At 38.1% G+C, this 15,560-nt stretch overlaps 1 protein-coding gene across 5 annotated transcripts in view; it reads left to right on the plus strand.

Annotated features, from left to right (window-relative positions):
- The window catches only part of LOC308703323 (protein NLRC3-like), a 161,506-nt gene that overhangs the window by 124,300 nt on the left and 21,646 nt on the right, over positions 1–15,560 (plus strand). For 4 of the 5 annotated variants that reach the window (XM_081386708.1, XM_081386712.1, XM_081386709.1 and 1 more), the window contains 2 exons: positions 9,193–9,366; positions 10,785–11,275. The exons of the other annotated variant lie outside the window; for it this stretch is intronic. In XM_081386708.1, the coding sequence (XP_081242834.1) occupies positions 9,193–9,366; positions 10,785–10,806 (196 nt within the window). In that variant the 3' untranslated portion in view covers positions 10,807–11,275. Of the gene's footprint in view, positions 1–9,192; positions 9,367–10,784; positions 11,276–15,560 lie in introns of those variants that run through there. 5 annotated transcript variants of the gene reach the window in all.

Here is a 15,560-nt window from a genome sequence, read left to right on the forward strand (position 1 = left end):
AGCAATCGAAAAAAACTGTAACGGACGTTGGTAGGATTATGTATATCCCAGCCACTGCACTGGCCATTATTATTAATGGAAGGAGATGTGTGTGTGTTTCCAAGCATTAATGGTGAGGAACGACCCTTATTATGAGCGGCACATATGAGGAGCAGGGTTCCCACGGGTCCTTGAAATCCTTGAAAGTTTGTAAATCTGAAAAAAATGTTTTCAAGGCCCTGGAAAGTTTTTGAAAATAAACATACATAGAGACAGGTGCTTGAATTTATTTTGTGCAAGAAGTTTCACTCCAGTCCCCTAATGTGTTATTTCCCCAACACTTCATGGCCTTTGCATACTAGCTTGCTTGATTTACACTAGTTAAGTGCATTGACGCGTTACGTTACCAGGGTTTTTTCCTGCATAGAGAATTATGAGGCGGCCGCCTCCATCAAATTTTGTGCCGCCTCCGTCTCTCAACAATAAAAAAATAACTAGAGAATCACCGAAAACATGAGGATGATTCTGTTTTATTTCATTTAAAGTAAGTGGTGATTGATAGCCTATAGTTGATAATAATATAGGCCTACCTAATGTACTGACGGTAAAAATGTTGCGCTGTTAAGGCTCACGCAGTTATTTATATCATATTATAATTAAGAAACAATATATAGCCTAGGCTACACACGACCAGAGAGCAGTTTGCCTGAATGCCATCAAGATTGAAACCGAGACAAAGTTCAATAAACAAATAGTTAAAATGAAGTCACTTACATTTTAGACTCAATGACTGTTTTTGTTCTGTTTCAGCAGCAAAAATAGTTCCAAACAAAGATCACAGCAGAAGCATCGCGCATCTCACAGCAACACTTGTTGCATTACTGAATGATTCAGCATTTTAAAAGAATCGGTTGAGTCAAAGACTCAATTGCCCATTCATAAACTGCCTCGTTCTGAATAAATCAGCTGTTTGAACGAATCGTTTGAATGAATGACTCAATGACTCGCTCATTAAGACGGTCGTCTGCCGCTTCCTACTGGTGGTTTAGTTTCATAAGTATCATTCTTTTCAACATTTCTTATTTGTATATTCAAAAATATTTAAAATAATCTCATTTAATACAGTTATAATTTTTCAATGTAAATTATTTAATTTGATTGGTAACAGTCTAGTGTCTTATTGTTTTAATTGAATATATTGATCAAATGTAAGAATTTGAAATGAAAGATGGAGCAAACATTTAGGCTAATAAAATTAGGGGAAAATGCCCTTTATAAAAGGTACAAAAAATGTGTGTATTCAAACAGTGATGTAGTGAAAGATTAAAACAACAATGAAATTAAACAATTTAAGTTTGAAGGGAGTAAAGCCTCTGTTTAGGCTATTAAGGAATTATGTAATTTTGCCAAAAAAAGAATTTTTATTTTAAATAAATGTTCATTTTAAATCAGCCTACTTCAGTGTGATAATTACCATATCATCATGCTTAACACTGAGAATTTGAATAATTGTAATGTGATGATCAGATGCAGATATCTAAATCAAAGAATAGGTGGTTTGCGGGTGGATTATCTATTTTTAACAGTGGATTCGGGTGACTCAAAGTGCACCAGATTAATGAATTTATCTTTAAAATGTACACAATTTTCTTACTGGGGGGGCATGTCCCCGTACCCCCCTAGAGATACCAACCTCCACTAACAAAAACAATGTGGGAAACACATTAGGCTATATGATGATCTACAAAAAATACAAATTTTATTATCTTATTATTAAAATACATTATTGGGATTTTACCACATCCGCCTCATTTTGAGCCAGGAAAAACCCTGAGTTATGTTAAGTGTTTCCCGCATGAGGTACTTTGTGTTGTAAGTTGCCATGAAGTTCAAGTGCGCATGAAACTACGATGGTACCTCATCATTTGTTGTTGGACACAACAAATGTGTCCGCACATTAAGTCCTTGAATTTGAGGGTATTGGACCTGGAAAGTCCTTGAAAGGTCCTTGAATTTGAAGTCAACCAGGGAGTGGGAACCCTGGAGGAGTTTCTGGGTGTTTCTCCCTCAGTTCTGCTTCAAGGTCTTTTTTTTAATTTTTTTTTTATTGCAGCTTTTTGACATTTGCAGGGTTTAAACATCGTTGACACATCCGAGCTAATACAAATTGCCCAGGTACAAAATACACATTAACATACAGTATTACCAAATACATCAATACAGAGAAAGAGAAAAACAATAAAATAAAATAAAATAAATGTACATCACCGTTGGATTATTATTCAGTCCTTCCATGCCAGGTTCTGTAGACCCAGTGTTAACAGGTGGCTCTCTCCAGCCCCAAGATAAGTGAAGAAGGGGTCCCATACTTTATAGAATTTAAAAGGTTTGTCTTTTAATGCTGTTGAAAAGGCTTCAAATGGAATAAGACCTTTGATTGTGTTGATCCACTGTGCTATTGACGGGACTTGGTCTGTTATCCAGCACTTGCGGGCACAGTGGAGTAAGATTTGAAGAAGGTGGGTCCCTTGGAATCTGGACGGGAGTTCCTGGTTCATACCAAGCAAACAAGTCATTGGTCCTATTTGTAATGAGCAACAAAAAATGTTCTCTAGTTCCTTTAGGACGTCCCTCCAGAATTGTTGTATTTTTGAGCAACTCCAGAAACAGTGGATGAGGGATCCTTCTAGACTTTTACATTTATTGCATAGGTTGGAGAGTTTTGGGTTTACTTTATGTCTTTGGGCAGGAGTCACATGCAGACGATGAACAATTTTAAACTGCATTTCCCAGGCAGAGTTATTGGCAAGATAGGAAGGCATCTCACATATGGTTTCCCAATCAGTTATCTGAATTTTTTCTCCAAAGTCCTTTTCCCATAACACCCTAGTTTTGTCTGAGCTATCTGTATTTGCCCTTATCAAAATACTATGAAAGATTTTGGATGCAGATCGAGATGAAGTAAGTTTATTTAATTGTTCCTCCACTGGGGATACGCTGAGGCCACCTGAATGGACTCTGAGATTTTTTGTAATGAAGCTACGCATCTGCTGGTATGTCAAGAAAAACTTCTTATTGAGATCATATTTTGCAATGAATTGTTCAAAGGTTTATTCTCCATCAAATCTCCGATGACATGTATTCCTTTGTCTCTCAAATGTATTAGGCCGTCTGGGTTGTTATGTAAGGGTGTGAGAGCTGAAAGGTGGGAGTCAAGCCCTTCTATTTTGCGGACTGATCTCCATATTTTAATCATATTCTTAAGAATAAAATTATCTTTAATTAAAATTCGCTGTTTTTTAGGCGAAAGATATAGTAAGTTCCGTAGAGGAACTGGCCCGAGAGTTATGGCTTCTGCACTGATCCAAGTTGAGTTTGGATAATTTAAGTGCCATTCCAAGATAAAACGAAGATGGGCAGAGAGCTGATATAGTTTAATGTCCTGCTAGGCCTCCACATCTGCTAGGTAGTGTTAAGAAGTTATATCTCAGTCTTGGTCTTTTTTTCCGCCAAATAAAGGAAATAATGAAGCCACGTAACTGTTTTAGTGCTTTGTTAGGAATGAGAACTGGTAGCATTTGAAATGGGTAAAGAAGGCGGGGTAGAATATTCATTTTAACAAGGTGAACACGGCCTAATAGGGATAAGGGAAGATTACACCATCTATCTAGGTCTGATCTAATATTCTTAAAGATAGGGGCAAAATTGCTTTTATACAAACTTTCACTGCTTCAAGGTCTTGATTGTGGCATTTATTTGAGGTTTAGAATCCATTATTCCTGTAATTCTTTTGCCTTATATGAATTTAATAGAGGTCTGTCTCGTCTTCTGTCCAAACACACTGTGTCGTCTATGTCAGGCAGAGATGGGCATAAATACATGGAAATGTATTTAAAATACAAATACAAAATACTGTATGAAAAAATGTATTTAAATACAAATACAAAATACTCTGTGAAAAAATGTATTTAAATTAGGGCTGTCAAAGTTAGCGCGTTAATAACGCGTTAACGCAAAATCATATTAACGCCACTATTTTTTTAACGCTCGATTAACGCAGCGCGTATTTTCAGTTTGACCCGTGGCCCAAAACCTAGTTGGAGAAATGGAGATACACAGTGTTGCCAACTTAGCGACATTGCAGACCCATTTAGCGATTTTTTTCCCTTCAACAAAGCGCCCAAACCTTATTAGTTTCTGAGAATCTACCGGTACCGCCGGTACTCTCCCAGCACGCGCGCGCCTCTCTCTCTCTCGCTCTCTCTGCGTCTCGCGCTGGAGAGAGGAGCAGCGCTTTAATTCAGTTAAACACAGACATGATGTTGCTTCTCTAATTTTACATGCAAGAATAGCCGAAATCGCAAAACAGATATTTTGTTTATCTTATGTGTATTTGATTTCATCAGACGACGGCTCGATTATCAGGATTTTTGTGCAGATTAACATCTTGGAAGGGAGAGCTAGTTATGTCTTAATGGGTCGCGTTTCAGTCACCATTTCATATTCATTCCGTTGTTTGACAACAGAAACAGTAAAATATACCAATGAAAACAGTTTTATTGAGAATTTAGCTTCATCAAAATGGGCACAGAGAGATACAAACTATAATGTAGCCTAATAATAAATAATAAATGTACATTTAGCATTTTCAGAAGAGCTGCCCTGTCATGCAAAAATCTAAACATGTTTGTGTTAATTGCTCAGTGCAAAGAAAGAGAAGTAATGGGAACCTGGTATTTCTTTGTTCTTTCTACATGTGTCTAATAGACATGAACGAGTTCTTTGAAAAACATCTATGACCTTTGAAACATGTTTCGTCTTCATGCTCTATGTTAACTATGGTTTCAATAATAAACATACATTTGAATAAAGCATCTATATTTATCCATGCCCACGTTGATTAGAGTATTAAAAACTTGAAAAGTATAAATTTAAGGTACATTTAGAACAAATAAAAAAATGTACGATTAATCACGAGTTAACTCATGACAATCATGCGATTAATCGGTTACATTTTTTAATCGATTGACAGCCCTAATTGAAATACAAATACAGTATTTTGTATTTTGAAAATACACAAAATACATGTGTAATTGGCCATCCAGTGCAGGTATAGGTCACAGTGAATGAAGAAACTACATAGGCCTACTGACATTTCATTCCTAACCTCATCTCTGCCCTCTCTGTCATTCTGTCTTTCTTTCTTTCTGGCAATTACAAATAAACTTATGCAAAATAGCAGCCATTTACTACTTATTTCTGGTTACAATGTAGTCTATTACTTGTGGTGAACACTATTAAAAAATTCATACTGTATGTAAAACTGTGGAAACTTTTTCTCCTATCTAGTAAAGAATATGGATGGGCGATATGGACAAAATCTCAATTTAACTTCACAGTAACAATATCATGGTTTCACTATTCTCAATATCAGTTTGATTCCACAGCATAAACTGAATTTCAAACTCTTTTGAGTTTTTTTTTTGTTGTTGTTGTTGTTGTTGCTTTTTAAGTAATTTTATGTTTATTTTATGTGAAGTTTATTTGTTTCTTTAAGTTTATTAAAATTATAAAGTGTATTAGAATTACTTAGATTCATTTGACACTATTTACACTGAAAAAAATTATTCATTGAATTTAATGGTAAATGGTTGCACACAATTGATTTTAGCTACATTTAAACAAATGTATTAAGTAACTAAAATTGATTAAGTTCAACTTAATGCCATCCATCAATCTTCTTCCGCTTATCCGGGGCCGGGTCGCGGGGGCAGCAGTCTAAGCAGGGATACCAAGGCCTCCCTCTCCCTGGACAACTTCTCCATGGCCTCACCGAACTCCTCCCAGGCCCGTTTTTTTGCCTCCACAACCACCCGGGCTGCAGTCCGCTTGGCCCGTCGGTACCCGTCAGCTGCCTCAGGAGTCCCACAAGCCAGCCAGGCCCGATAGGATTCCTTCTTCAGCTTTATGGCATCCCTTACTTCCGGTGTCCACCACCAGGTTTGGGGATTGCCGTCTCGACAGGCACCGGACACCTTACGGCCACAGCTCAGAGTGGCCGCGTCGACAATAGAGGTGGAGAACATGGTCCACTCGGACTCCATGTCTCCAGTCTCCCTTGGGATCCGGTCGAAGCTCTGCCGGAGGTGGAAGTTAAAGATCTCTCTGACAGGGGATTCGGCCAAATGTTCCCAACAGACCCTCACAGTACGTTTGGGTCTGCCGAGTCTGTCCAGCTTCCTCCCCTGCCATTGGATCCAACTCACCACCAGGTGGTGATCAGTTGACAGCTCCGCCCCTCTCTTTACCCAAGTGTCCAAGACATCAACTTAATGCATTTGTTTAAATGTAGCTAAAATCAATTGTGTGCAACCACTTACGATAATTTATTTTTATTAAAGGTGCATTGCGCAACATTTCATGTTAAAAATACCCGTTTTTCTAACCCATACATGCTTAAACAATTGCCTGATGGGCTGAATGAGCCCTTCTCTGATCACTACGATTGCCTCTATAATCCTGTACAGTAAAATAAATAAGAGGGATTCGGGACGGAATTTGAGACTGGGCGTGTCATCATGCGCGTTCACGCTCACGCTCACCTGGCTATGTCTGGCAGGTTTGTGTATTCGCCGCCATTCTCCATAGAAGATGGATTCAAAGAGACCGGCTTGTAGTTCATTCCAAACCCCAACGCAAACTCCACGTAAGACAAAGAAAAGAAAACTTTTTTCTGGTTGCAGTTTCGCTTGTCGCCAGAGGGGGCATAGTTCTGCAAAAACTCATTTTTTTCAGTGTACCCCTTTTTTATTATTATTTTTTATGTACAATAAAACTAAAACGGAAGATTTTTGTGGTGTATCATTCAGAAGTGCTTCTTTTTCCACTCCAACTTTCCAATAATTCCTGCCCACTAAAAGCTGCACGGATAAATTTGCTTTATAGGCCTATCTATGTAAACGATTTAGAAAAAGTTCCATCAATTCACACTTTATATCATCACTATGATATGTAGTGCATTATCACCAAGCCCTAACATGCAATAATGCTTTAAACACATTTGACAAGCTAGTTGATAAAAATAAACAACCGGTCAAGACTGATTGGCTTATGCTATTTTCCCACTTGTCTGTGCTCTTTTATTCTTTCATGTTAACTTAAGTGAATAATGCACTATTTTAACTTTAATCAACAAGTAGAATTGATCATGACATTCTCACCTTATTCCAAAAAAAAAAAAAAAATCACTGATCCAATGCTGAGCTAGTGAATGTCTGAACTAGTTGATGCACAAAATCAATACCCTGATAAAGAGGTTGATTGGCAAAAAGTATTTTATGTATTTTGAAAATACAAAAATACTCATCTTAAATGTATTTAAATACAAATTACATTTGATTTTTTCCAAAGGCTGTAAAATACAAAATACAAAATAGTATTTTGTATTTCAAATACGTATTTTAAATACATGTATCTGAAATACTGCCCATCCCTGACGTCAGGTGACTGTAAATGCGCAAAAACTGTTTCCATTGCAGTTCTGCGAAATATTTCTTTTTTGAATGGCCTGAAAAACCTCCTCATGTGAGCGGAAAAACTTTTTTTCTATAAATGGGAGTTTTGCGAAATTGACGTGTTTCCATTGGGCGTATTTTCAGTTCGCAATTTCAATTTGTGCAATTTGAAGGGTAATGGAAACGCGGCTACTGTGAATTCATAAAGTATAATCAAAATGGAATCAAATGCAGGGAAATAACTACTATTTCATTAATTAAAGCTATTAAAGCAACATGATCAAATTCAGCAAATTATTTTTACGTCTGTTCATATGATGTAAGATAATTCATATTTGTAAAGCGTTTGCTCTATTTATCAAAACGACTCCATCTACACCTTGTCACATAAATGTGTTTTTGCAAAGCGGATTTAAATCCGATCTTCAATCCCCGCGCTATATGCAGATTTAATGGAGGGCACGTCACCGAAAGCAACAGATATGAGCTGCGTTTTATTTTATTGACAGCCCTGGAAGATCATTTCATTTCTTTACTTTTAATGATGATGATTGTGTGTTAAGCGTCTGCGACTTACTTTCACTTTGATTTGCGATAGTTTGAACGTTGTCTTGATGAACAGATGCTCAGCTGCTCGTCTGCGGTGATGCGTGTTGCAGTAGCGGCGTCATATCTGGCTATAACATGACATATAGCCTATCACTTATTTCTTAGCATTTTTGGGAGGAGTAAAATTTCCATAAGTGGTTTCAACAACCAGATGCATTTACACTTGTCCAGTTTGGTCTGAAATGCAGCCCAGACCTCCTCCTGAAGTGGGTTCAGCGATTGGATTCAAATCCGTCTCGAATGCGTTTCGGAGGGCATTTACACCTGGTCTTTTCACAGAAAACGCATGAAGTGGCCAGGTGTAAACAGCCCCTAAATCATCCACCATCAAAAATGGTGATATCGCATAAGCACAAGTATAAAACGACTGTTATCATGTCTGAAAACAAACACAAGTAACGGAGTTTACAAAACTGTATCGCACGCGTGCTACAGTGGGACATTTATTCATCGCACAGACCAATCTTTGTGTAGATATATGTCGCACTGTACAGCCTTGTACAGGACCCTTTTAATGAGCGTTTGGTGTAGGTCTACTAGGCATAGAGATATCTGAACATCTTTGCCAAGCGCAAACCAGTACAGAAGTAGCCTAATCAATAATTAAAGTGCAAGCTGAGAAACTGAAGTGGATATGGAGAAAAGCTTCTTTATATGCCATTGCCTACATTTTAAACGGATGTCTGCCAATAGGCCTAAAACATTACATATATGGTTATTGTGACAGAGACTCAAAATCATCCAGGAAATGATGGCGTTCTGCTGGACCCTTAGAATCGTCCCAATCCTCCCCTGCTAACACACACACACACACACACACACACACGTTCCTTAAAATGTTTACAAATACATTAAGCACAAACACACACACAGACGTTGGGTTTACATGTTTTATGGGGACTTTCCATAGAAATAATGATTTTTATACTCTACAAACTCTATAATCAATCCCCTAATCCTAACTGATGAATTTTCACAATGTGAACTAATGAGTATTTGTATATATTTCATATTGAAAGGATTATGTTATTTTTTAAGTGTCATGTTTATCTCTGGATATAGGCTTAATGTGTGTTATTGTTCTCTACAGGTTGGATAGTTGTGGTGTGACAGATGAAGGTTGTGCTGCTCTGGCTTCAGCTCTGAGATCAAACCCCTCACACCTGAGAGAACTGAGTCTGTCTGGGAATAATCTAGGAGACTCAGGAGTGAAGCTGTTAGAGGATCTGAAGGATGATCCACATTATAAACTGAAGACACTGAGGTAAGAATAGTTTAACGATTTTCATCATCATATTTTTTTTATTTATTTATTTATTTTATTTTTTAGTTCAAATGTCTGATTTACTCACTAGAAATATAAGTACATTGTACCAGGTTCAGTAACACCGTGTGTGTGTGTGTGTGTGTGTGTGTGTGTGTGTGTGTGTGTGTGTGTGTGTGAATATTTTGTCTGAGATCATCAGATAATGAGTCTTAAATTCAGCTTCAGTTTCTGTAGGTCTCTGAACTTTAAACTGTGTTTAATATGAGTGTAATTCTGCTCATACTGTTGTGACTGATTGTGAAAATAATATTAATGTTATTTTCAGCTTTTCCCCTTTAACTGTCTCTATAGGCATCTCTACACAGCGAGTAAAGGCTGCTCTAAGCTGCTCTTTAGCCAAACTAAAAAATGTCAGCCAACAAGAGACAATAAAGTAAAAGTGTCCTGTACTCACATCGTGAAGAAACCACCAGAATAACAGAGTCGACGTGTGTAATCAATTGGCTTTCGCCGTTTGTAATCTTCCTCTGAAGAGACTGGCAGATCAACGCGCTTCTACATTTCTCTCAGATACGCTAATGCTTATTCGCCGTCACTGTGTGATATTATATTCCAGAAATCCTCTTCCTGAGGACGATATTACACACACACACACACACTGCCTGAAACGCTGACGACAGCAGAATTGTTCTTTCTGGCTCTTTGAAAAACATGAATAAATCCTGCGGTGATCGACCCGGTGTAATAATTCATAATATATTTGTAGCATTTGTTCCATCTGGAATAGTTTTATTAAGAAATATAAAATAGCTCTCAGTACCACAGAATTATGACAAACATCAGAGCGTGAGATCGCTATATCACACAGAGGAAATCTGAAATTCTGTGTTTTTATTCATCTTTCTTTAATATTTAATTATTACTTTTAAATTCATTTCATGACACTTTGTTAAAACTGTAGTTTTAAAATAGTAATGTTTAAAGTATTATTTCCCGTGATTTTAATAACTAATTCCTGTGTAAATGCATTTATGTTCTCGGCGTCAGAGAAGCAATAAACATTCTGTGTAAATGCACATTTTGTGATTTTATGCCGCTTCAGATTTGGTTTGTGTGTAAAGACGCCTTATGTGTGTGATAATCTGAGATCTGGGTTGTTATTAACTGATATTAAATGTGTAGTGAGTGTAATGGTCATTTCTGCTGGTTCTGGATCAGCTGTCCGGTGTGTGAAAGTGACCTTTCATGTGCTTTTGATTTTGTAAAGTGACTTTGAGCATCAGATAGAAGCGATATGATCATGCTTGAGAATGAATTAATATAGATTATCTATTCTAGTTAGTTTTCTTACGAAAAGATTTGACAGATGTAATATCTCATACTGCATATGTGACTGTGTGTGTGTTTTATTTTAGGACTTTAAGATTACCAGTGTGATCTTCTGCTGATCATCTGATGGTGAATAAGGATCCACTACAGAGACTCAGTCAACAGAATCAACAGAGACTGAAGATACAGTGACTTCACTGTTAGAAATGAAGACTTCATGTAGATCTCAGCGATCCTCTGACAGACCTGATGAGGCGGCAGTGAAACACCTTTTATTTCACAGCAAATTACAGTTTCTCATTCATAGATTAATCATTTTATGTGTATAAACGCACAGTAACTCAAAAAGCTCTGAGTTTTGTCACAGAGTAAATAAAGAGCCTGAATATCTTTGTGTTTGTGTTGTACCAGCAGAGGGAGACAAAGACTGATGAAATATTCATTTTTCATAATTATGAGAAGAAGAAGAAACAGTTCAAGCTCACTTTTGGAAAACAATGGAAGCTCAAGTTTATACATCATGTTTTAATAATGGTTGCATTACATGTTGTACTAATGTATTAAAGGGGTCATATGATGTGTTTTCATGTTTTCTTTTTCTTTAGTGTGTTATGTAGATGTTTTTGCATGTATAAGATCTACAAACTTACAAAGCTCAAAGTCTCCTACAAAAGATTTTGGTGCTCGAGCCCCTTTTTCAAAATGAATCAGAAGTGCCCCTCTCAAACAAATATCAAAGATAATATTGTGGTCAATAAAACAAAATGCATTCGATTATAATTAACATGACAATGTGAACAAAACTAATGACAATTTATTATTTTTTCCGAAGTGTTAACAACTTAGTGTTAACTAATAATTGTTATAAACTGGTACTACCAACAAAATATGAGTGCATTCCTGGAGCTGGGCGTCGTTACACTCCATCCTCATGATCGCTTTCTGCAGGACTTTTACGGCTTTCCTCAACTCACTGAAGTGACGTCGGTGTCCGGGTTAGCGCTAGCATGAGCCGTCAGGCAAGTGTTATTTAAATAAACTCCTGATGTACTCAAGGCCGTAACCAGGGTTTGAAAATTAGTGAGGTCCGGAGTGAGGTGTTAAGAATTGTGCTATAATAACACCCACAAATGCACTACATATAGCCTAAACCTCAAAATAGACAGACATGTAGATGCTTGTGAAAGAATTTTTATTCAAAATAATGTTTTACATTTCACAGACATGTTACAACTATGTACGTGCGTGTGTGTGTGTGTGTGTGTGTGTGTGTGTGTGTGTGTGTATTGAAATGACAAAATAAAAAAGACAGATTCAGACTTCAGACAGTTAGTTTATAATCAGTGCAAATGCAAATGAATGTTGGATGACTGTACTCTTTACAACATGCATTACCTTTCCATTGAAGGCTAGCTGTATCCTCCTGTGGCCAGAGGCATCCCACCGTCTAAGGACTCTCTCCTTGTCCAGCTTAACTTTTCGATGAACATGCATCAACGCCAGTCCTGTGAGCCTTTCACTAGACATAGAAGATCTGAGCCATGTTTTGAGCCTTCGCATTGCAGAGAATGACCTTTCACATTCACATGTTGTCACAGGAAGTGTAAGAAATTTTTTCAGCATACATTGGATGTTGGGGAAGAAGGCCCTCTGTGTTGTTTTCAGAGTTTCCAGTGCTGATGCAGGCAGCACCCTAGCTCTATTTCATTTCGCCTGAAAACAGGCGAAATGTTCTTCCTCCGGCCTGAAAACAGCCGGCCAATCAACGAACAGAGGGCGGGCTAAGAGCCGTGACGTAGACGCTAAGTACCTAGTTTAGTTTAGACACGGGATGCAATTCGCTCTGTTTTGGAGAATATTCCCGGCATTAGCAATTTAGTGTTTGTTCAACATTTTGAATGGAGGTGATGTTGTGGCCCCACTCCCGACAGGTTTTGGGAAAAGTTTAATTTATCAACTATTACCAATCGTCAGCGAGAAACTGGGGAGACCAAAGGCCGGCAAGGCGATAGGCTTTTTTATGGTCCTTGGCGTTTTTGAAGGTGTATCTCAGTCTCTTTTATCTGTCGAACTGGCGCCCTTTTGACAGGTTATTGTCTCCTTTCTTTGCCAGTCCTTAAATATAGTCATGTCATGCTGTAATCTTGTAATTAAGTTGCAGCATTTCCGACAGACTCGAGAAGAACTAAGAGCTGTGTCTGACAGAACTAATCCTAACTTTGACAGTTGGCTACAAATATTTTCTTGATTCTCTCTACTATCAAATATTGTTTTAGAGGCACTGATTGTACCGTGGATGCGAAGATTTACTTCACATAATCTGCAAAAGTCGTTCACAGCCATGTTCACTCCATATTTAGCTCGATGGTTTAGTTTTAGTATAGTTTTTTTCACACAGTGGAAATTCGATGCGGCTGAGACGGCGCATAGCATACGTCATGACCAAACGTTATGTGATTGGCTTACGGGTAACCAATGATTTTAAGCTTCAGACTAGCGCCCCCAGGCAGTAAAGAAAACCTTTTTCTATAACGGATCTCCAGACTCTCTCTACGAAGCAAAGCGAAGTACCAGAGTCTGGTATTACCAGGCTAGCAGCACCCCATCTTCAGAGTGAAACTTGTGCCTCCAGCTTTCTATCTCCTGCTCTACTGTGTTTGGGTAAGGTAGGTCCTCACGGAACCACTTTACCATTCTTTGCTCTCTTTCTTCTGTCAGTTTCTTCAACGATTTTGGTACCAGGTAAACTGCTAGTGATGCAGGCTCATTACTTTCAGAGAATCTCTCATCCAGCTCACTAGTTATGTGATCGATGAAGGAATAGAGGAGATTCACCTGGTAGTGGTCTTCCACTGACTCTGTGGATATGTTTGGTCTGTAATTCTGTTTTACTGATATTCTACGCTTTGTTGGGACCACATCAACTGAGTTGGCCAATGCTGTGGCTTTTTGAAAACATGGACTGAATCCTTGCTCATTTCTTTGGTTGGCTATGACTTGCCGTACATTTCTTGCCTCCTCGTATGCTGTGATGATGTCCAAGTTGGTAGACTGCAGCTGTTTGGTTAGAGGTAGCATATAACCCAGCACCTTCTACGATGGCCATTGTGTTCCTCACTAAAGGAAGATCAGAACAACCATGCACCACAACCAAATTAAGTGCATGGCTCCTACAATGGGTGTACATTGCCCTGGGGTACAGTTCATTGACTCTCTTTTGTACCCCACTCACTTTGTCACTCATTGTAGAGGCCCCATCATAACCCTGACCCCTTAGGAAAGTTGTTTGAAGACCCCACTTTGTCAGCTGATTGAGAATGGCTGAGGTTATTGTTGCTGAATCTTGTTTGGGCAAGGGACAGAGACCGAGAAAATCCTCCTTTATCTCTAGGTTTTCTTCCTCCTCATTGACGTAATGAACACATATGGACATCTGTTCAGTCCCACTTATATCCATGGACTCATCAGCTAATACAGTGAAGTACTTGGCTGCCTGTATTCTATTGATTAGGGTCCCTCTGATTTCCTCTGCACAACAATCAATAAGCTCATTTTGAATTGCGGGTGAAAGGTACAGTGGGTACGGAAAGTATTTAGACCCCCTTCAATTTTTCACTCTTTGTTATATTGCAGCCATTTGCTAAAATCATTGAAGTTCATTTTTTTCCTCATTATTGTACAGTCAGCACCCCCTATTGACAGAAAAACACAGAACTGTTGACATTTTTGCACATTTATTAAAAAAGAATTTAGTAGAAGCACCCTTTTGATCTAATACAGCCATGAGTCTTTTTGGGAAAGATGCAACAAGTTTTTCACACCTGGATTTGGGTATCCTCTGCCATTCCTCCTTGCAGATCCTCTCCAGTTCTGTCAGGTTGGATGGTAAACGTTGGTGGACAGCCATTTTCAGGTCTCTCCAGAGATGCTCAATTGGGTTTAAGTCAGGGCTCTGGCTGGGCCATTCAAGAACAGTTTTTCTTTTTTAATAAATGTGAAAAAATGTCAACAATTCTGTGTTTTTCTGTCAATATGGGGTGCTGTGTGTACAATAATGAGGAAAAAAATAAACTTAAATGATTTTATCAAATGGCTGCAATATAACAGAGTGAAAAATTTAAGGGGGTCTGAATACTTTCCGTACCCACTGTATCTGGTTTAGGCTCATGCGAGGGATATTGTCAATATTCTATAATATGCTGCTTGGTATCGTTGGAAAAGGGACCTTTTACGCTTTCATTTAAGCCCAGTACTGAATCTGTCTGACAAACAGAGGTCACATGACTTCTTTAAACCAGAATAACACATATTTTTTCACAATTTCCGCCTAAACTGTATGTTTTCTTTTATCCCTGTGGCATGAAAGAACACCACAGACACAAAACTCAACAACTTCTATACTCAAGGCACTCTGATGACTCAGAAAATGTATAATATACCCATACTATTTATTTGTGAGAGCCTAAAATGAGACTTGTGCAGCCTAGCTCATACACGGCATGTTGATGGATTTTGACAGTTTGACGAGGTTTTGTGAAAAGATTGTTGGTTCAGTTGACTGGTTATAACAACACTACCAACAATGCCATCTTCAATCAACTTCCATTGAGTTCCAGGGGTATTAAATGTAAGTACAAAATACTTTTACTCTTGTGAATTGGTGGGGAATAGTAGCAGTAGCTAATGTAAGCTTGGTGTTTTTAGCAGGCTAGCTATCTAGCAGGTTAAACAGTGTAACAGTAACTGCTACAGTGCAGTCAGGGCTCTCAAGTGTCACATGACACTCACTCATTTCGGTCTTTTGTCACGCCCTCTCGCCACACATTGTATTTCTCACACGGAAAAACTACTTATAATATATT

Source organism: Scardinius erythrophthalmus (genome assembly GCF_964197995.2).
Source record: "Scardinius erythrophthalmus genome assembly, chromosome: 15".
NCBI classification, from domain to species: Eukaryota; Metazoa; Chordata; class Actinopteri; order Cypriniformes; family Leuciscidae; genus Scardinius; species Scardinius erythrophthalmus.